This window comes from Centroberyx gerrardi, chromosome 4 (genome assembly GCF_048128805.1).
Source record: "Centroberyx gerrardi isolate f3 chromosome 4, fCenGer3.hap1.cur.20231027, whole genome shotgun sequence".
Taxonomy (NCBI): domain Eukaryota; kingdom Metazoa; phylum Chordata; class Actinopteri; order Beryciformes; family Berycidae; genus Centroberyx; species Centroberyx gerrardi.
The window spans coordinates 28517472-28539134 of NC_136000.1; the positions used below are offsets into that span (position 1 = coordinate 28517472).

At 39.7% G+C, this 21663-nt stretch overlaps 1 protein-coding gene across 3 annotated transcripts; it reads right to left on the reverse strand.

Annotated features, from left to right (window-relative positions):
• Positions 1 to 974: 974 nt before the first annotated feature.
• On the reverse strand, positions 975 to 15860 carry LOC139927299 (aminopeptidase N). 3 transcript variants are annotated; one of them, XM_071919363.2, is made up of 22 exons: positions 15536 to 15860; positions 14267 to 14570; positions 13581 to 13723; positions 12880 to 13010; positions 12722 to 12730; positions 11867 to 11993; positions 9713 to 9867; positions 9316 to 9429; positions 9010 to 9153; positions 8664 to 8729; positions 7517 to 7582; positions 7229 to 7401; positions 6420 to 6496; positions 6012 to 6145; positions 5796 to 5851; positions 4908 to 5055; positions 4682 to 4773; positions 3259 to 3369; positions 2644 to 2811; positions 2249 to 2389; positions 1429 to 1510; positions 975 to 1255 (listed from the first exon to the last, which is right to left on the reverse strand). In XM_071919363.2, exons 1-22 carry the CDS (start codon positions 15858 to 15860, stop codon positions 1100 to 1102), a joined length of 2922 nt encoding a protein of 973 aa, XP_071775464.1. In that variant the 3' UTR covers positions 975 to 1099. The 3 variants fall into 3 exon arrangements, with proteins under 3 accessions (XP_071775464.1, XP_071775463.1, XP_071775461.1); XM_071919362.2 differs by lacking the exon at positions 12722 to 12730 and having other exon boundaries at positions 12874 to 13010; XM_071919360.2 differs by lacking the exon at positions 12722 to 12730 and having other exon boundaries at positions 12868 to 13010.
• Positions 15861 to 21663: the final 5803 nt, after the last annotated feature.

Below are 21663 nucleotides of genomic sequence, written 5' to 3' on the forward strand. Positions count from 1 at the left end.
AAAGGTCAAAGTGGAGAGAGGAATGAGAGACATCCACACCAATATCCAGTTAAGGTAGGTAAGATATATTAGCATTATGGGATACTGAGGTGTGTGTGTGTGCATAAGCTCAAATTCCAAGGTCGTTTTTGTAATATTCTGTATATTCATATTCATAGGGATATTTGCTGGAGCTTATTTTGGTGACACTTCAACTGTTCCAGCCCTGTTCCTGCAATTATGATTCATCTTATGATTTTTGTTCACTAAAACATAAAAGCAGAACTAGGACTGCTGCTGATTCAGGCTGACTAGGAGGAAAAGGAGATAGCCGTCATAACCAGGAAACATAAAGCTTTTGACTGAGCAATAAATAAAGGAAGGAGTGTCTTGTATTGGAATGCATGCTTGCTATAAATTATTTTGTATTGTGAGAGTAATGGCATAATAGGAAATAGAAATAAGTTCAATTATTTGCCTTAAAATATAAAAATACTGTGAAAAAAAACTTTATTTTGGTGCTTTTGTCACCTGAATTTTGAGTTTGACTCAAAGGTATCATTTAAAAAATATATTTGGTTTGCTTCTGTGTTTTTTTCAGCTGCTGTTGCCGCTGTTGCTGCTGATGATCAAGGTGATGATATACAGTAGATACAAATATATATTATTCTACCTAAACACTTCTTAAGTAACGGCTATTTTAATGATACACAGAATGAATCATGAAAAACATTATTCATTAATTGATAAAACAACCATTGGATGCAGTTAAAAAAATGTTTAACTGTTTCCATCAAACAGGAAAACCACAAAAAAGTTGCATAATCACAGAGTTGTGAGAGTTACTGCACTTTACTTTAGCTCATAGAAAAGCAAAGAGCTGCATTTTAGGTGTCCTAGGTCAAATTGAAGCTCAAGGTTGATATGTACAAGAATTTGTGAAAAAAATAACTCTTCTGTACATTCTCAAATGCCTATAATACACTTTAGATCTAAATTCACTTTCAATTCAAGGTATGTGAAATGCATGTGGGAGCTGAATTTCATTTGCTAAAAATAAAACATTCTTAAATTAATCAAACGGAATGTGAATTGAGTACAGAACAGACGCAGAGCCTCCTTAGGATTTAGACTCAGCGTAGAACCAGTCCAGAACTTGCTGCTTGTTCTCATCAATCCACTTAATGTTGGCGATGGTTCTCTCGATGGACTGCTCCACTGCCAGCGTCCCGGAGCCGAAACCGACCTCAGAGTTGTCCGCCTTGAACTGCTTCAGCTGTCAACACAAAGAAAACACAATATGAGTTTCTGGTAATTTAAGGGTAAAAATCCCTCAAATTGGAGGTACAAGGATTCCCCATGACAGCAGTGGTTTGTTTGATGGTGGGTAAGAATAAACAGCATTCATTATGGAGTGAAAAACAAAAAAAATCTTTAAAAACGGCTAACCTGCTGAAGCTCAAATTCAGTAGAAAACCTCTTGGTGACTCCGTTGATGAGGTTGGAGAAGGAGAAGGATCCACCACCGTACCTTCGAGACAGAACAAGACCAAGACATGAGTGATAACTGGGACATTTCTACGCAAATTAAACTGATATGCACCGTTCACAAGCCTATGTTTTGCAAAAACAACCCTGTCTGGTTTCATCACAGGAAGAAGTGCAAGCAGTGTTAATTTTCTTTTGGATGTAAAGTTCATCACTGCTATATTTTCTCTGTTTGGACCTAAACCCATGCCAATCAACACAATCTGGCTTCTTCATAGAATAAAGTTGCATAGTAATACCAAGGGGAAGCTTGGTTGGTTTATGAGGAGTCAGGAGCGAAGGTTAGCTGAGGCTGTCACTGTTAATGAACAACACTTGTACGATTGTAAAGCAGCCTATCTGCTATTGTGTGATTTTGTTACAATGCATCTTTTATTATGTGATTATGATCCAGGTCAGCCTGTCAAAATCCTAGGTCACAGGAGATTGGATACAGCCTTGCCCAGCGCACCATTACAACTGCATTTATAACTGTAAAGGCCAGTTCACACTGTGAGATTTTTGCCGTCTTCAGATTGGTCCCAACAAAATACTCATGTCACGGACAAATTCTGATACTCAGCTGTCTCGGTTTGTTCAGAGAAACGGTTAGACCGCAGATTGAGTGCCTCGGTCAGACTACCAGCACTACTGTATGTGTCAGAAGCTTCACTCATATTTCATAGGAAGGGAGATAGCAGGCGGTGACGTTAGTAAATGACGAGCATTGTGTTGTACTCACTGATTGAAGATGTATGACCACCGCGCCCTGACGAAGTCCCAGGCCAGAGACTGACCAACCACATTGTTGGCAATGTAGACGATGGTGGAGGTGGCATCCTGCTTACGGATCATATCTGGGTTCAGAGTGTACTCTAGGTACCTGAATAGGGGACAAACAGAACAACAGACATATTATGTGTGTGTGTGTGCTGGTCAGTAATTGTGATTTGGCCTAGGGACGCTACAGGTATCTTGACACTCACGCTCTCTCTACCACTTCCAATCACAACACACATCAGCCCTCCCTACTGCTTTTGATGCTTAACTTACTAGCTTAGTTGCTTTATGTTTTATTATTTATTTTTAATTTTTTTTATTATGACACACTATTGATACGGATGTGTGTGAGCAGACCTGTTGAGCAGCCAGGGTTGCTTGGTGCAGGACAGGGCAGAGCGAAGCTTGTCGGCCTCAATAGCAATAGCGGCACTCTTAAACTGCAACCAGGCAAAGTCCCACTCTTCAGCGCCCCCTGCTGCGATGGCATTGCAGTACACGGTGGAACGCAGGTTGGGGTGGATCCTTAAGAAAAATGACATTGTTTAGATTCAGTGCACTAAGGACATAAAGTTACACTTTAACTAAGCCTCGTCATGGATTATAATGTGTTAAAATAGTGTATAAGCCATTAAAAGTTCGGCCACAGGTTGGGGTGGATGCTAGGGGAGATTTCAAGCAATGACCATTATTTAAATATTTTAATAAAAAAAAAAAAAGGATGACTATACTTGCTGGGTGGGGTGAGTTTTCAACTAAAATTTATAGTTAATATCGACCATGCCATCAACAATTAATAATCCCAGAGTATAATGTGGGTACAGCATGAAAGTAGATAGTTAGGCCTTCCATTCCCATGGACAGTGGTGACAAACTGACTGGTGAAGTAACTGACTAAGTAAGTAATTAGCTAAATACAGTAACTAACTAACTAACTAACTGGTACTAAGGCAGACAGATGCATATACTCACGGGTTGTTGTCAGGGTTGGTCATCCATGCTCTGAACCACCCCTCAACCAGATCTTGGCATTCCTGGATGCCTGTACTGCAAGCTATTCTGATAGCATTCACCTGATTGTACCTGGGGGAGGAGGAGGAAGAGGAGGAGTGATAAGAAAAGACAACATGGAAGAGTATGATTAGGAAAGGAAGGAGGAAGAATAGTCCTATCAATAGGAGAAGAAGAATAAGGAGGACAGGAAGGAAAAGAGGGAGGACAGTTAAAACAGAAGAAGAGGAGGAAGGGGACTACGAGGAGCAAGGGCAAAACTCAGGTGGTTGTAGTTGTATTGTATTGTATTGTATTGTATTATTATTGTTGTATACTCAGTTAACCTGAACAAACAACTGTTTTTTTGCTTTATTAGCTAACTAACTAGCCAGCTAATTTAGCAAAGCAACAGATACTAGCCACTACTAACACTAGCCTATACTAGGTATGTTAGTTAGTGTGCAAATCGTATGTTTTTACAACAAGTCAGTGATGGTTAGCTGACCAGATACTATGGTTAGCTAGCCAACAAGCTGACATTATCTTACTCCATTGTTATAACAAAAATGATCAAATATATCACTGATGAAATTATCAGTTCCCAGTAAAAAATGCACAAAAATTAACCATGTCTATTCAATTGTATTGAGAGCCAAGTTGTACATTTCGAAATGCAATCAGCTGTTTACAGCTATTGTTGCCCAAGAGCTGTGGACCTCCAACATGGCTGCCAGAGGGTATTACATCACCTGAAAGCCCTCTATTGGGCGGAAAAAAAAATCGTTTGACTGAGCAATAGGAAAGGAAAGATGATCCCAATAGTAAGAGTAATTTACGGCTCACCACCATGTTTTTTGCTGACATCAAAATGTACCCATAATGCTGTGCGGGTCTGACTTTGCACAGATGGTGAAAGCCAAAAGTGAAAGCAGTAAGATGTATCCATGCCATAGTAAGTTTAATATGGCAGTAAGCTAGACATCTTAACCAGGTTTCCAATAATCAGAGTATGATCTCACTGATATGTATGATATTTACACGCATCGAAAACCAGGTAACTTGAATTACAAAGGGAAGTCTCTGTGCATGTAAACAAAGCCAGTGATGGGCACTAGCAGAGAAGCACAGGTGTTTTTCCCCTGCACACATGACTAGACTACATCTCCTGTCTGTGCCAAGCCACATCTTTCAGACCACTGGCTCCCACTCATAAAGGCATGAAAAACATTGTTAATGTCACTGCAAGTGAACTGTTGGTGGAGCCAAAACAAAAATCTGCACTCAGCACTGTTGTTAATGACTGAATATTGTCTAATTGGTGAGTGACATATTTTTCGGTGCCTGTATTAAAAGCTTTATGTTCATATGTGTTAGTAGAGGCCTACTGTTTTTGTCTACTCACTGGTCCATGTGTCCATCAGGTACTTTCTTCCAGGTGTCAGTGATAGTCTTGTAGTGGTTAAACAGAGGGGTCACTTGTTTCTTTAGATAAGCCTGAAGAAGAGAGAGATGGAGCTGAGTAAGCACTAGCATGACATCTAGAGTCAGAATACTTAGAGGAAATTATTGGTGTTTTGTTTCTTTTAAGTTTCTTTCCCCATGATGTGTTTTTCTGAGAGCAGGCCAACCTGCATGGGACCGTAAACCTCACTGCGGTCAAACATGAGGTAGAAGAAGTCGAGGTTGTTCAGGGCGGACTCCCAGGGCATGTACTCCGTGTCCTTGTTCAGGTACTTGGTGGTGTTGAGGGCCAACACTGTAGAGATGATCTTTGCTCTGTGGGGAGAAATGAATGGGACCTCCTGGATTTTTGCATACCATTTCAGTGTGGTTCATCTGTGTCCTTAATAGTGTTATGTGTGTCATTTTTTAACATCAGTATATCATTGTCAGATTACTTTTTATAACATGGTATAATTACTGTAAACAAATAAGACCATGGTGGAGGCGATTGGCAGCCTCACTCTTACACCCAGTGGTATTGTTATAGTGCTTGTTATTCTCAAAATTAAGACCCCATTTCCCATCCTCCCTGGCGTCTTTGGCTTTACTGAAGAGGATAAACATGTTGGAAGTGAGTTTTCCATCGGCCTTTCACTCCTTCCACCATCTGCCATGGCCAGAAACTCTGAAAGCTTTAACTGTGTTTGGCTGGAACAACAGCGCCCTCTTCCTGCTTTGTGCTGTAAAGCGATATCCCCTCGTACCATAAAGTAATTCAGCAGATTTCCTACAAAATCCAATCCAGTGGTACACAATATAAAATGCAGTACGGAGGCTGGTAGAGGCTGCCAATCTTCCATGTGATGGTCTCATTTGTTTATGATAATTGTATTAATGTCTCAAAATGAATGTGGTAATAATTTATTGATGTTAAAATGTGACACATATAGCACATTTAAGGGATTGTCAAATGATACACTTCAATGATGATAATGATCATTCTCATCATCATCATCATCATCATCATCATATGTATTATGTATTATGTACTATGTATTAGCAGCAAGACTTACCTGGCCAGGTTGAAGGCATCATCCACCAACTGAGCTCTGTTGATCACTGGAATGAGCTAAAAACAAACAAAAAAAAACATGAATATCCCTTCACTACTACTGCACAACTATCAAGAAGTCAGCACATAATCAGGCCTTTTCATTGGACAATGTTGCCTGAAAAGTTTCCCAAAAAGTTGCTCCTAGTGATAATGTGTCAGACAGCGTGTGTCTCACCGTGTGGTTGGTGTCCAGGACAATGAGGAGTCTATCCCAGTTTGGCTGGTCATAGTTAACTCTGTAGTAGCCCACCACGTTGAGGTTGGCCAGCACCCAGTCATCTCCTGTTGCCTTCATAGCCTCAATTGTGGCTACAGATCCATCAAAAGGGAGATCGGAATTAGTCATCATTCTAACCCACGAGAACAAGAAATTGCATTGCATTTGGTTTGAATCTACTGTGAAGTTTCATTTACATTAAAAACACTGGTCTCACTAGCTTATTTTAGCCCCTCATCAGTGGCCTGCAACAACTTTGCATCTAACTCCAACAACTTTATCTTCATCCATTAGCTTGTCAGATACAAACTGACACAAGTCATTACTTCTGTGCACCAAAACCATGATGGTGATTATATATCCTACCTGATTTGGTCTGCAACCATTGTTGTGGCTGTGTGCCTGTATTATTCATCCACCTGATTGGGACAATCCACTCATAGCTGTGGGAAAACACAAGTATTATCAAACCTATACATGATGCTACATATTTTTTATCTTTACGTGTTTATTTATCTGTCTTTTCCATTGACTGGAAAGCGGAGGATGTATCATTTATATCATGATATACTCTTACAATACAGGAGGATTACACAGGAATGAGGAGAAAAGGAAGGAAGAAAGAAGGAGACAAGGTAAGAAAAGATGACAAGCATAATTGTTTTCTGTCCTACAAGAAAACATACATATATTCCCATATTCTTTCTTATGTACATTATATATTGCATATAATGCTGATATTTTTATATTTACATTTTTTCATGTTTCATGTTTGGCTTCTTTTATTTTGCACCCTATCATCCTGTAACTCATTTTTTTTTCCCACACTTTCACACACATTTCTACCTAATGTGTTTTTGACACCTTGGAATTGTCAGTTGCATTAGTTTAAATACCCCAATTTGTTATATTGCATTTATATTGTATTTTTCCTTGCTGTATACTACAGCACTGCAGGCATTCATGCTCAATTCTGAATTGCTGCTCAGATCTAGTAGTAGTAGTAGCAGTATTATTATTAGTATTAGTAGTAGTAGAAGTAGTAGTAGAAGTAGTAGTAGGAGTAGTATTAAAAGAAAAACAATGATAACTCAGTAAAGGGAGATGTAACAGTGACGCTGGACTCTGGGTGTAACAGGAGGGAAGGATGGGAGGAAGGCAGAGGACGTACGTACTGGTAGGGAGATGATTGAGTAACGTTGGAATCTGGGTCCAGGAGAAAGTGCTTCTGGGTTACGGTTCCAGTGGCGGTCTCTATGGTAACCACAGGGAAGCCCATCTGCAGCACCCAGCGGTTCATGATCTTATGGACTGTTTGAGGAAGCTGGGTGCCGTTAGCCTCAACCGCCTGTGGAAGAGAACAGACAGGAAGAAAATGGTGTTACAATGGTGTTGCATCTTACGGTAAAGGCTATGCTGATGATAAATGCATCAGCTCAATTTAAAACTTAAATTAAACTTACTGCTTGGAGATGGTCCCACAGGTCTGTGTAGACTGTGTTCCCATAGGCAAATTTATTCAGGTAGGTCTGCAGGACAGAAAGAGATTTTAAGTCATTATATTTTGAAGGCATATATTTTTTGTGTAGTGGTGAACCAGCGTTGGGGTCAATTCACTTTCATTTCAGTCAGTACAAAATCTAAAATCTAATCTGACCTCTGCATGCCAGTTTTGAAGAAAATCCACCTCCTGAATTGACTGATTGCCGTGTCAGAAACTAGTACAGGAGGAGATAAGTTTTATCAATGTTGTTGCAATTCCTACCAGTTGCCAATAGAGGTCGATAAAGCTCACAGATTACTTAATGTCCCTTTAACTCATTTGAGCAGATTTGTATTGTGAATTTGCCTTCTTTTAACAAGGAATCTAAGAAACTAAATTGTCACACTGCCATGTAAAGTGTGGGTGAAATGCATAGTCAGAGTTGCCATATGCATAGAGCTCTTGGACTGAAATTCTCCAGTTGAACACATTTTCAAAGGTTAACCGAGGTTCTGCAAATTTCAATCAATTTCAATCAGGCTTAATTTGGACAGGTTACCCTTGTCCAAATTAAGTGTTTATATGACGTTGTTACCAGGCTGCATGTAAACTTAGTCAGTGTGGGATCTGGATCTTTTCAGTCTCCAGTGATTCAGTTTTTAATTCCTGGAATCATTTTGTTCAAAGCTGTATCAGGCAAAAGTGTTCACTGGGTCAATACAAGCATCACTAGCTTATTACAACATTCAGTAGAACAATTAGGATGCATCAGGTACTATTGGTGCCTAAGGCCTGGTTGTGAGAATGTGTTGCATGGCTACATGTGGAAATGTTATTTGATATAATTCAGTCATTCTCTCTGTGACCCTCATTGCTGAATCTAACAGTTACTGTATGCGATTGTAGAGTGTGTGCAACAGGGCTGGGTTCAATCCAGTCACTTCAAAATGTAAAGAGAGTCTAAAATTAATTGGCCAAGGACAGAACATTCAATTTTCAAGTATTGCCTTAACGTTTCAAAATTTGAACTTTGAAAAAAATTATAATTCGAAGGGATTAAAAAGGACTTGAGCCCCAGCCTGATATTAAAATTTGTTCTTTTTTGAGTGAAATATCTTCATCCTTACACTGAGTCCCATTGTGAAGACTTCTTCAGTCAGGAAATCAGACAGCATCCTCAGAACAGACGCTCCCTGAGGAGAAGGAGAGAGAGGGAGGGGAGAGAGAGGGAGAGAGGTTTTTTGAAGTTGTTTTCAAACTCAGATGAAGGATCTCTCTTTTGAGGGTCATTGTGAATCTACAAATATATGAAATATTAATGAACGTTTAGATCCAAAATGATATACTCATGAAACTAATGTCTGTGGGAGAGAAGTTTACAGTGGAACCTGGGTAGAGTGACCTTAAGTTTAGAAAGCGGGAAAAGGCAAACGTGTCGAACTGCTCTTTAGGCCTGCAGATATAGGAGGCTACCTTGCTGTATGAGATGGCATCAAACAGTTCACTGATCTGCGCTGGTTTCTGGATGTCGTCTTCATTAGAGGACAGCGGGTGAGACGAGGCCAGGGCATCGACTGCAAACACCCTGTGGACATCACTGAGCACGATAAGGTCTTTCTGGTGTGAGAGAAATACAAGACCATTGTTATTCAAAGACCTTGTCAAGTCCAAGACTGGACTGCGTGAATATTGAAATGGGCACCCCAGATGTTACTTGGGAAATTGGCACCTAAAATGGGAAATTCTTCACCTATCATCTCCCAAATCCTACATCCTTACCACGTTCCATGACGGTTCAGCATGGTCCGCTCCCAGGTATTCAACATAGGAGGCAAAGCCTTCATTCAGCCACAAGTCATTCCACCACCTCAGAGTCACCAGATTTCCAAACCACTGAAGGGACAGTACAGATCAAATATCAAGAATTTAGGATCAATTGCCGTTTGAGAAGCAGATACTATATTCTCGAATGGAAAAACGTTAAAGTGGTCAGGTTCAAGCATTCTTCTTATGTTGTTTATCTCCATGCTGCTCTAAGATATTGGCTAAATGAGGCATAAACAGCTCCTTAGAGGACAGCAATGGCCACCATAAAAAAGAAGCAAATGGGAGCTATGACATCAAAGTAAGGCAAAGGACAGTGAAGTAATACTATTTTGAGCATTAAAAAACCAACCATGTGAGCCAGTTCATGAGCAATGATGGAAGCGATCCTCTGCTTGTTGGAGTTGGAGGAGAACTTGGTGTCGTAGAGCAGAGCGGTCTCTCTGTATGTGATCAGACCCCAGTTCTCCATGGCTCCAGCGTTGAAATCTGGTAGAGCTATCTGATCTGCATAAGAAAGTACATTAATTGTTGTTAATTGATTGACATGACATGTACTGTAACAGATATAAGGATAAAAAAGATCAATACCTTTGAAAAGAAAATAGTTTTTTATAAGAGTTTCATATGACTTGCAAACAGAAAACAGACTCTAAGATCAGATCATTGTTTTTGAAATCAAGTATCATACATGTTTAAAAAAAGTTTTTAAAAGCCAATATTCTCTAAATGATATACCAGAGGTGGGGACTCGAGTCACATGACTTGGACTCGAGTCAGACTCCAGTCACAATTGTAATTGCTTGAGACTTGACTTGATGCATGAAGAGAAGACTTGAGACTTGACTTGACTTGGGTTCTGGTGACTTGGGACTTGACTTTGACTTGTACTTTGCTGACTTGAAAAGTTTTCTAAAGTCTTGACAAAAGATATTGAAAAGTCCTAGATATTTAGTTTTCTTTAAGATATTAAATTGATACTGGACTCTTGATTTGTTCTGACTTGACTTGCTGTTCTACATTTAGACTTGAGACTTGACATTGATGACATGAACTTGACTTAGACTTGACTTGGTAATTTACATTTACACTTGAGACTTGCCTTGAGACTTGTGCCTCAAGACTTGAGACTGACTTGGGACTCTAGCAAAGTTGACTTGGTCACACCTCTGTGATATACTGTACAATAATGAACATCATCATGGACACTTAGACCTTAACAGACCTGCAACTGTCACAACAGCCAATATAACAATTAGAGTTATCAAGTTTCATCTGTCAATCATTGATACATCTTTTTCTCACATCAATGTGTTCCCAAAGCCCTGTCTTAAAAATGCAGAAAGATACAGGCACCCTTAAGATCTCTGCAGATAAATCTAGCCTCAATAAACTATACATAGGATAGTATAAAGGATCAGTTACATGCACATGGATTAGACTGGATCTAGACTCGCATTTTGTATGTGTTAGGGCTCAAAATGTGTAGCAGAGAGAGATTACATTTACTAAATGTGGGTCCAAAAATTGGATTAAGTTTAGTTGTAGACCAAAATCCTTTCATTGGAGATTGTAGGAATTGTTTATAGAAATAGATATGTTGATTGTATTATACTGTGGTAGCCATTCTGGAAGTCCGACCAGTACTAGTGGTAGGCATTCTTCTAGCCTGCATTAGTACTATAATCACTGGTAGTCTGTGCAGAACTATCTTTGATCTATCATGCATTAGATTTGATTTCGCAGTTGTCAAAGGACTGCATTATCATTAAAATGTTTTTTTGCAGTCCTTTGATAACCGTGAAAAGGTAACGACAAATTATTTACACCATACATTTCACATAAATTGTCAGAAAAAAGAAAAGCAACCACAGAAAATGTTGATTTTTTGTTTTGCCCATAGAAATAGAGCTGGTCATATCACTTGTCTCACACTTTGTGGGTGTGGCCCATTTAAAATGTCACGCCATTCTTATCTACCCACAGATTGGAGTTTTAGTTATACAAAAAACAAATTAAAACGCCAACTCCACACAAACTGCTCTGGAGGTAGAAAGAATCTCATTGGTTGAATTAAACCTCAATAGGCGGAGCCAAAGAACCACAGTGTTTCTGGTTAAGTAAGGTTAGACAGTGAAAAAGGCAAGAGGTAAGAGAGGAGGAAGCTAATATGATGAAGCACTGAAAAATTACATCTAGCCATATTAAATTATCTAGGTTTGCTAGTTAGCCTAGCTGAGCTTCCAAATTCAAACTAGCCATATGGAAGGTAGTTAGCTAGCCATATTTTTATTTATATTTTGACCAGAATTCCTTGTTTGCCATTAAGTTTGCCAGTTAGCTAACTTGAGCTCTGAAAAACGGTGGCTCTTGGCTCTGCCCACTGAGGTTTGACCAATAAGCCTGCCTCAGATTTCTTCTGAGCAGAGACTTCAGAACAAGGCTTCATCTACTTTATCTGTTTTTGACTCATTCAAATCCAAATCGTCATCTGTGATGGGCTTACCAGACTTGGGCAGTGGGTAGGTGGCATTGTAATACTTCTCAAAGAAGTTGAGGATGGGCCCAGTGACGTTAAGGGCGTATTCTCCTTGCCCTGCAGCAATAGCATTCCTCCGAGCAAAGATACGGATCTAAAACCACATCACACATACAGTACACGCACAGGAAAACACACAAAACATTTTAGCTTTAATGCCATTATCAGAAATCTTGGAATCTATTTGGTTTTAAATTACTGTAAGCACAGTAATGGCATCATGTTGTCGTAGTGTTGTTGTAGTCTCTACTCCAAAACACTCAGAGTTGTAGCTTGAGAAGAGTCAGCTCAGTTAACCTAAACAAACAGCTGGTTTTTGGCTTTGTTAGCAGCCAGCAGGCTAATCTAGTAAAGCAACTGATGTTAAAGATATAGAAGGTGACGTCACCTGGCACCAAAGATCAGCCAATAGCAGATGGCAATTTCAGTAGCATGCTTTTCACCATCAGATGTCAGCCTTTACACACATTTGAGTTTAGGGTTGACTCTTTAATGTTAACATGCGACTACTAGCCAAATAACATTAATGTTAGCTGGGCAGGCAAATCAGTTGTGTTTACAACCAGATAGTAATAGTTAGCTGACTGGATAATATGGTTAATTAGCTAACAAAATTACATCCACATACAGAATCGATCAGACATATTATTCCCAGTCCCAGAAATTATTCCCAGTCAAAATAGCACAAAAAATAACTATGTCTCTTCAAGTCTGTTGAAACAGCCACATTGTATGTTTAGAAATGGACTCAGCTGTTCACAGCCACTGTTACCCAAGAGCTGAGTACCTCCAACATGGCCGCCAGAGAGTGCATGGAATCACCTGAAAGCCCTCTATAGGAACTGGCAAAGAGGATAACAGGTCCTACATGTTGCCCATGACCTGCCCATATGCTGTCAACATATGGGCAGGTCATGGGCAGGAAACTAAATTACATCTATAAAAGATGGACAAAGGTCTTTGGGGACTATTACCAAAACTTCTTCAACAGTGTTCTCAATGAAGGCAAAGTCGCTGACAATAAACGCCAAGAGGTACGTGGACATTTTCTTGGTTGGTTCAAAAACTGTGATCAGCACATTCTTGCCATCCATGGTCTCATTTCTTGTTTCTGTGGAAGATAAATGAAATGTGATAAATGTTATTATTGAATTTTGATTTGGTTTGATTTGGTTTTAGGAAAATTAGTAAATAGTTGACATAGCCATTCACATGCATATCTAAACCCAGATGACAACACATGAAAGTAGTAGCCTATTCGTTGGAAAGGTTGCTTTCAAATTTTCCAGTATAAGTTTTTACTTATTTGTAATTATCTGCTTTCAGTTGCAATCAGTAATAGATTAAATGTGATATTATTCTTTTTTGTAATCAGGTTACTGTCATTCTATTCCATCAGTCTTTCCCTGATCTTAGTTCTCTCTATAAATTCAATGATGGCCCAATATTGGCTTCCTTCTACATGTCACTCCTTTTGTCCAGGACTGTAGAAATAATACTGTCCAATCAATCACTGTGAACATCATCATTGGTGAACATTTGTTGAATATGTGTGAACATTTATTCATGTTCAAAATGTTTAATGCTATCCTAATGTCTCATAATAAGAATCACAACCATTTCACAACCATTGGCTCTAACGACAGTAAAGAATAGCAAATCATTGTAGTGGAGTACTAACCTATGTCCATGCCGTTGGACAGGGCTATGGTTCCATTGTCGTGGATCAGAGTGATGTGGAAAATGGCTTTCATAGCTGGTTCGTCAAAACAGGGGAAAGCCTTTCTGGCATCTGTTGGCTGCATCTGAGTGGTGGCAACAACCCTGAGAAGAAAAATACACGGTTCAGTTTTGAAATGTTATTTCTATGGCCAATAATAGTTAGGTTGTATCAGTGATTGTGTCCCATTACTAGAAACATAGTCTCAACTTTCTAGTTTCCGGTTCTGGGACTCTGGACTGCCCTACACCATTAGATTAACATACTGTATGTGAATTCTTAAACTGAAGGTATTGGACATTATGTCAAGTACCCAATATACCCCATATCAAACATCTGAGTGGTGCAAAACCATTTACAGGCATTTTGGGTCGCAGTGGCTCGAGCAAAACCAAATGGCATCCCTGTATCTAAATTATCTAGTAGGACAGTTCCTTCTTCATGGATATGCCTGTCCTGTTTTAGGTGATGATAATGCTAAACACTTTCAAATACATTTACATTACAATTACATCTAAGCTATGTTGCCTTACAAGTTTTCAACTTCTTTTTAGACACCTATGTTCTCAACCGTATAGGAAACACTTTGCTACGGCCTCCAGCATGTTCCATGTTACATTATCTTATCTGACACCAAATGAACATACCTTTTAACTCCATTCTCCATGTATTCACTCCTATAGAAGCCTCCCAGGTCATCAGCCAGTTCTCCCCAAAATTTAGTGTGGAGATGGTACCTCTGGCCCTTCATCAGTTTACTATTCAGTTGTAGGACCAGGTACTGAGTCTCAACCTTGAGCCAGGACAACTTGATGGAAGGGGCTGTGACCCCACCACCGACTGAGGTGAGTCTTGCCTTGTGTCCATCTTGGAGGGTGAAGTTCAGTTTGTTGTAGTGGATCAGGATCAGGTCAGTCTCCTCAACACACTCAAACTCCACGCTGGACTCACCTAAAACAACATGGAAGTGCCTTAAATTAAAATGAATAATTGGGAAGAAGGACAAGATGAAGAAGTTAAAGAGGAGGAAGAAGACGTTGCTGTTTGCCAACTGTGCACTGGGACCCAAAATGGGTTGTTTCTAGAGGGTCCCCACTTTGTAAGAGTAGATAGGGAGTTGGGACCCCAAATGGAGGTGATAAATAACTCATTTTGCCTGAAAAAAGTTGAAAGTTGAAAGTTTAAAAAGTTGCAAATGCATTTAAATATGCAATACACAAAGTCAATATCCTGCAAAAATTATCCAAAATATCAGCTTTTCTGGCAGTAGGGAACCCCATGTATTTTGTGACATGTTAGGATAAAGAATTATAAATTATATTGTCACACTATTATCTAACAATTGCAATAAAAAATAAAAGTAGAAAAAATGGAGATATGAAGTTTAAAGAGCTCAAATAACTCCCATAGTACAGCATCCATAAGGGAGATCTGTTCACATTTAAAGGGGAATACAAATGAGTTTCTGCATACACACGTTATTCATACTGTATACCCTTGGACACAACATCACAGACAAGAACCACTGTTTTGTGGCTTCTAGCTTCAGGAGGAAGCTTTTCATCTTCACAAAGGGGACAAGGCTATTCTAGGCCATCGGAAAAATAAACGTGAATTCTTGAACATAGTGCTATCCCTTTAACCAATGTGGAAGAAGATTGGTCACATGTCAAAAATATTTGAGTTCTGAAATTAATCTCAAAATTCTGAGATTAAAGACAGAATTCTGAGATTTTGAGCATAAAGTCACAATTCAAAGTTTAACATCACATTTCTCAGTTCTGACTTTATTCTCAGAATTCTGACGTTAATCTCAGAATTCTCACTTCCTCTCACATTTTCCCATCTAGCTATACTTATACCTAGCGTCATTCCATTGCCCTTCATCCCCATCCCTGTTCTCCTTAAAGCCTTACCTGTAAAGATGTAGAGTCCAGATACCTCATCAGGAGTCAGTCGCGGCCACAGGGTGACGTTATAGTGATCCGGTACCAGGCTCTTAGGCAGGCGGTATTTGTCCCAGGGTCCAGGCGTTGGGGGCGCCGTTGGACCTGTCGTTGGGCCCGGCGTTGTGGAAGGGGGTTTGGACGTTGTTCCTCCATTCGTTGGTGAGACTTCATTATTTTTGGTCTTCTCCTGAGAGTAAACAACGGACAGAGCGATGATAGTGGCCACTGCTCCCGCGCCCAGGATTATGGCCACCACCCCAACAGTTTTACTGATGTAGAAACCTTTCCCCATGTTGTCTGCCTGTCAGAGTCTGAACTCCACACTAAGAGAGTGGGTATAAGGGCAGCGGGTTAACGTCTATATGTAGCCATGGCTAGAATCTCCCCTCCCATTCACGGCACTGGGTGATACATTAACAGTGAGACTCTAAATATGGATCTGGTGAAGAGAGACCTGACAGTGACAGCAACTTTGGCTGTGTCAGATATCTTCTTATTGACTAGTATTGACTATACTGACTATTTAGCAGGCATTTTCAGTGTAATAGCTTGGAACATTTTGCACTTAACTGCCAGGAAACTCCCGTGTATTTTACCGGCAAGGATAATTCAAGTTTTCTGTAGGGATAAATCAGGTTTTCAAGAGGACTACCAATTCATCTCAATCTAGAAGGTCTTTCAGTTCATCCATAATGCACTTGCCTTTCGGTATTTGGTTATTGAGATACTGAGAAAGTGAGTTTTTGTTTGGAAAAGCAATGCTTGCATAGATCATACCTTTATACTGTTTTGCTGGACAAAAGACAGTGACACAAAGCCATATGCAAAAAACAGACAAAAATACAAGATTCCAAACAAAGGATCCAAGGCGACTCTCTCTTCTTGTGAAAATTAAAAAGGCTTTATTAGCGGGGCTAAATTGCAATTTTAAAAAACACACCAAAACGTCGCGAGAATCATTCTTTTTACAAGAGGAGAGAGGCACATCGGATCCTTTGTTTGGAATCTTGTTTATCATTGACAACAAGCCTTTTTTCCAAAGAACATCTCTCTTAGACAAAAATACATTTTCATATTGACAGAGACAGTCACATAGCCTTGGGGCCTGATTCATAAAGAATTTTCTCCTAAAATATATTGAAATTCAAAAAGTCTTCAAGTAAAAATTGAAGAGAGGTAAAGTTTATAACTGTTTTCCTGTAGTTCTAATATGTAATTTATAGACTGACAATATTGCTATCCCCTTCATTCTCCATATGTCCTTGGAGAGATGCATCTCTCACACCATTCTGAAGTAATTAGTTAAACATTAACAGAGAGGCAGTTTTCCACGTTCTCACCATTTTATGAATGCCATTTTATGGATGTAAAGCTGTAAAGCATAATCGCTGAGTGGGAGGGGAAGCGAGTTGTGAAAGATGAGATCCGTTTGCAGCCATTAAACCTTCCAGTTACTGGACTGCCACTCTATTTCTAGCCCAACTTTCTGCTCTTCCTCTCTGAGGTGGAATAATTTCACAATCAAACATTGTAGATAAGCCTTTTGCTTTTATGTAGTCATACGGTGAAAAAGTCATTCATTGCAGGTAGAGATTCAGTGCCTTGCTCAATGCTGAACCTAAGACCACTTGGTTATGGAACAATCTCTGACACCATCGTCCAGTTTTAACTTTCTTCTTCCATAATACAGAATAGCTATATTATCTCCAATTTCAAGCAATACTCTGACATTTTGAAGTTTAGTCTGTTATTTTAGTCTTTTTAATCCTTATTCATCTTCACCCAATACGTCATATTTCTACTTTTGTCCTTCAGTTTCCCTAAAATTCCTTGTTTCCATTTCTCCAGTGTTGGCATTCCTCACTGAACTAAAGCAACTAATGCAAGACTGCATCAAACTATCAAGGCACCCTTTTAATATATCCTTGGCCTAGACCGATCTGAATTAGAAAGGACCCTAAGTAAGTAATAAAAGTAAAAATATACCAAGTCAAGGGGTAATTTACCTTCTCTGGTGTTCATACCAGTTAAGAACAGATGAAGAAGAGGCTGAATATGAGCATCAGTCCAGACTGCGGTTTGCCCTCGCTTCATTTTGTTGCTGCTAGGCTTTCAAAGCAAGAGGAACTGCTGGCTATTAGATGTCAACATCTGTCATCTCATACCCATAAACCCTTGTGTTTTGTGGTTGTTTCCTGCTGTTGGTACAATTACGTTCTCACTCTCATAAATTGTACCGTAGTTCTCTTGGAAGAGGCATCTCGATGCGGTTATTTGGTGCCACAAGCTCAAATGTCATTGTTCTTACCTGGCCAAAGGAATCGAGCTAAAGGAGTAAACGCTCCAGAGTTTGATGAACCGCTCCAAACATGCCTGGTGTGGTGAGTGATTCCAGACTGAAGTTGTTTTGCATGATTCTCTCTGTAGCTGTGGCGGATTGCCAACGGTCATTACTTTTTATGCAGAAAAAGTCATGCATATTTCTAAACACATTTTGTCATGACACCCTGCCATCGCTGGAGATGCCTGGTGTTGTATTATGCTGACTGTCAAACTGCTAATATCACATTTCCTCTGTCATTCTGTTTGTGGAAGGCCAAGGAAACAGCGAGCCACTTCCCCTTTTGTTGTGTAGTATTCCCATTTCCATGACTTTCTGCTGTTTTTCCAGCTGACCTTGACAGCACAGTCACATTCAAAGCCCCTGTATATGTGGCTTTTAGTCATAGCGAGGAAAAACGCTGGTGTCAACTGCAGTTCAATGCCCTTGTCAGGCCTTACGCAAAGGAACAGCGCAACAATAAAATACAAATACTTGTTAAAACCTACAGTAATTCCTAAGATGTGAGAAAGATGTGAAAATTCTAAATGTGCTATAAAGCCAGGTATACACAGGTACAGGTATAGACAATGTTTAAAGTTTTTTTTTGGGGCATTATTGGTGTAAACTAGCAGGAATAAAATATCACTCAGATTACTTATCATGAGGTAGACTCACATTACTGACACCAACCCCAGAACAATATGTACAACACCTAACAGGGCTTCAATAGTTTTATTACTGCCGGGAAAAATTACATGTATCCCGGCAACTACAGACAAGTTTTACTACGCCAAGACTATAAAATATCACCTTGGCTATCGTTGCACTATCTCCTCCTTATCTCTGTAATACTCTGATAAAAGTGTCATTCACCTTAATTTGTCAAGCCAAAGGAAAGAACTAATCAAAGGGTTGATTGAGTAGAAGCTGAAACCTTATTAGTTAGTAGGGTGGTTAGTGGGTGGTTTAGAGATATTATGTCCCTTTGACATTGTGAAAGATGGTGATTTTCACTTACTGCTAAATGAAACTTAAGGCCATGATGTACAGAGAACATTCAGAAGCAGTGTAAATAAAGTGTAAAAAAAATATATATATATGACCAACTGTATTTTGTTGTTGTACCTTTCTTCCATTTAGATCACTATTGAATCGGCATTGTTTTTATCCACTTTACATCCCCATCCATCCATCCAGGCGATTTTCCACCTTGCATGGACAATCATTCTATTCTATTCTATTCTATTCTATTCTACATTACCTCAGGATGTTGCAGCTGAATTATGGTTTTGGGTGTGGTGATGTGATAGCTACTTGGAGTTTAATATAGTTTGAACTCTGTTGCTTCAAGAGATGGTCTGCAGGGCCATTGGGGTGATTGGCCCCCTTTGGTACAAATTCATTTTGATTTTATATGTTGTGTAGTTGCGTTATGGTATTGGACTGTATTAGAGTGTATTGGAAACCTAGATAGATAGCTAGATACCTATGAGAAGTGAGTTTAACACAGAGCTCCAATCTGCGATGACGATGAATACTACATTCTCACCTCATTGTCCTTCTCTGCCTCATCTCTCTCTCTCTCTATAGGTAGCTAGACTAGCCATTAATTTACTTACAGTCGCTTGAAAATAAAATCTGATATCTTGCCTCTTACGATTGCTTTACAAACAAAAAATTGAGAGGAAGCCAGCCAGCTAGGCCAGTTAACTGACGAGAGGTCGAGCAAAGCAGGCTGACATGAACAACAGTGATCCCTCATCTACTATTATACACATCAAAAACTCATCTTCATCATAGCTAGATTAGATTTATTAAAAAAAGATATCAAAAGATGTGTTTAGCACATTCAAAGGCATACCATTATTTATTTCCACTGTATCAACAAACACAAACTCTCTCTTCACAAATGAGCTCGCCTGGGCGCAGTCATGTTTCAGAATGTAGTGGGGGGTGGTTTCCTTATTAATGGGGGTTACAATGGGAAAACCAGCACCTTTGTCATCTTTTGTAAGGGCAAATATAATATTTTATTGGGGGGATTGTACTGACCAGTTCTGATTATTTAGAGGGTCATATTAAGGGGTTACCACTCCCCTATCCCCACCGGAGATTACACAATTGTGTGCAGAAATGTAATTGTTCCTGTTCCATGCAGAGGAAAACAAGACATTTCTGTGTTGCCAGCAACCATCGAATGAGAGGTATGAATGCATCGATCAGTCAGACAATAAGGCCTTGTCCACACTAAGCCGGATAAATTTGAAAACGGCGTTTTCGTCCACACTAGCATTTCCATGCAGTTTTCTAAAAGTTTCCCGTCCACACCAATACGCAAAAAATATAGGAAAACGGTGAAATCTACCCTATTGGACATGCGCAAGCCTCCGACCCATGACCTATGTCGTTACCACCATGGTTACTACAGTTTACGGAAGTGTTGTCATGGCTGAGTAGCAGAGCCTTAAACGCCAACAAGATGTCTAAATCATGACAAAAGACGGACAAAAGCGAGCCAGACTTCCTTGTCAGGACAGACGGCCAAGTTGAGCTGCTTTTGAAAGTAACGAACGACTACAAGACCGCCAAAGCCACGGAGAATATAGACTGGGAGTCTTTTGGGAGTGTGCCTACCGCCTGAGATCACATGACAATCCCACTTCAGCGTTTTTGAAAAGCTCCATTTTCCCATCCACACTACAACACGAAACCGGCGTTTTCAAATGTATCCACTTTGGAGAGCATTTTCAGAAAGCTCCATTTTTGGTGGTCGAAAACGCCATCTTAGTGTGGATGGAAGGCCAAAACTGAGAAATAAATATGCGTTTTCAAATTTACTTAGTGTGGACAAGGCCTATAAGTCAGACAGTCATCAGACACTCTCACCTCATATTGAGCGATGCTTATTTGCCCACTGTTACAGTCTTGCTAATGTGTGTAAGCTTAGCAATTGCAGTGACTAACCTATGCGTGACAAAAAAAAATTGCCAGCCAATACTTAAATTAAAACTAGATTGAGCCAGCAAATCAGTTTTGCGTAACAGGTGTGGGATTTTGTGGAAGTTTGGGCAATGCTAACGAAACATTTTGGCTAACAGACTACTGTGATACTAAAAGACAGCTAACCTACCAGAGCATAGCAATACAGTAGAGTGGATCTATTGTTCTTGACAATACATTGGTGAATGATGTGGTTATCCTGATTATTCCAGGACTGTAGTAACTTCAACTACAGTAGCAGATGATACTGCACACCTAGATAGGCGCTTCATTTGTTTTATACCCAGACTTCAGTTTATTCACTCAGCGCTCCCTTAAAAGGTAGCTCCATTTCTGAAGTTGCTCCTAGTGCTTTTATTTCTAAGGTTGTAACACATTGTGCTCTGTGAAATTCTGATAACACAAGCTCTGGTCCATTGGGTGGACCCATCTGGTGTATGACATGCTCTAACATGACAGCTCCAACCACAGAATGTCCGTAAAGTTTTCTGATGACAAAGGGACGAAGCTGCGGATCTCATGGTCCTAGAAGAGAATTCCTACACTTGCTCATGGAAGCTTCTCTTGTCCAGCCTGAAATGTTTGAGGGAACTGAGGGAAACCTCAATTTGGCACTTGATTCACAAGGTATGTATTAGTACTGCATGTGATCAATATAGTTTAGATTTTTTTTTTCAACCCTGCGATGTATTTAGATTTTTACACCTAATGGGGAAAAAGGAGATATTTTTGAAAATCAATACTGTGGCTCCTACTGAAGGTGACCAAGGAA

Coding starts and splice junctions, on each gene's coding strand:
- LOC139927299 (XM_071919360.2), bottom strand. CDS start 15,860: ATGGGGAAAGGTTTCTACATCAGTAAAACTGTTGGGGTGGTGGCCATA. Junction 7,402..7,516: donor TGTGGGACCATCTCCAAGCA/GTAAGTTTAATT, acceptor TCTCTTCCACAG/GCGGTTGAGGCTAACGGCAC. Junction 6,497..7,228: donor ACTCAATCATCTCCCTACCA/GTACGTACGTCC, acceptor GTTTTCCCACAG/CTATGAGTGGATTGTCCCAA.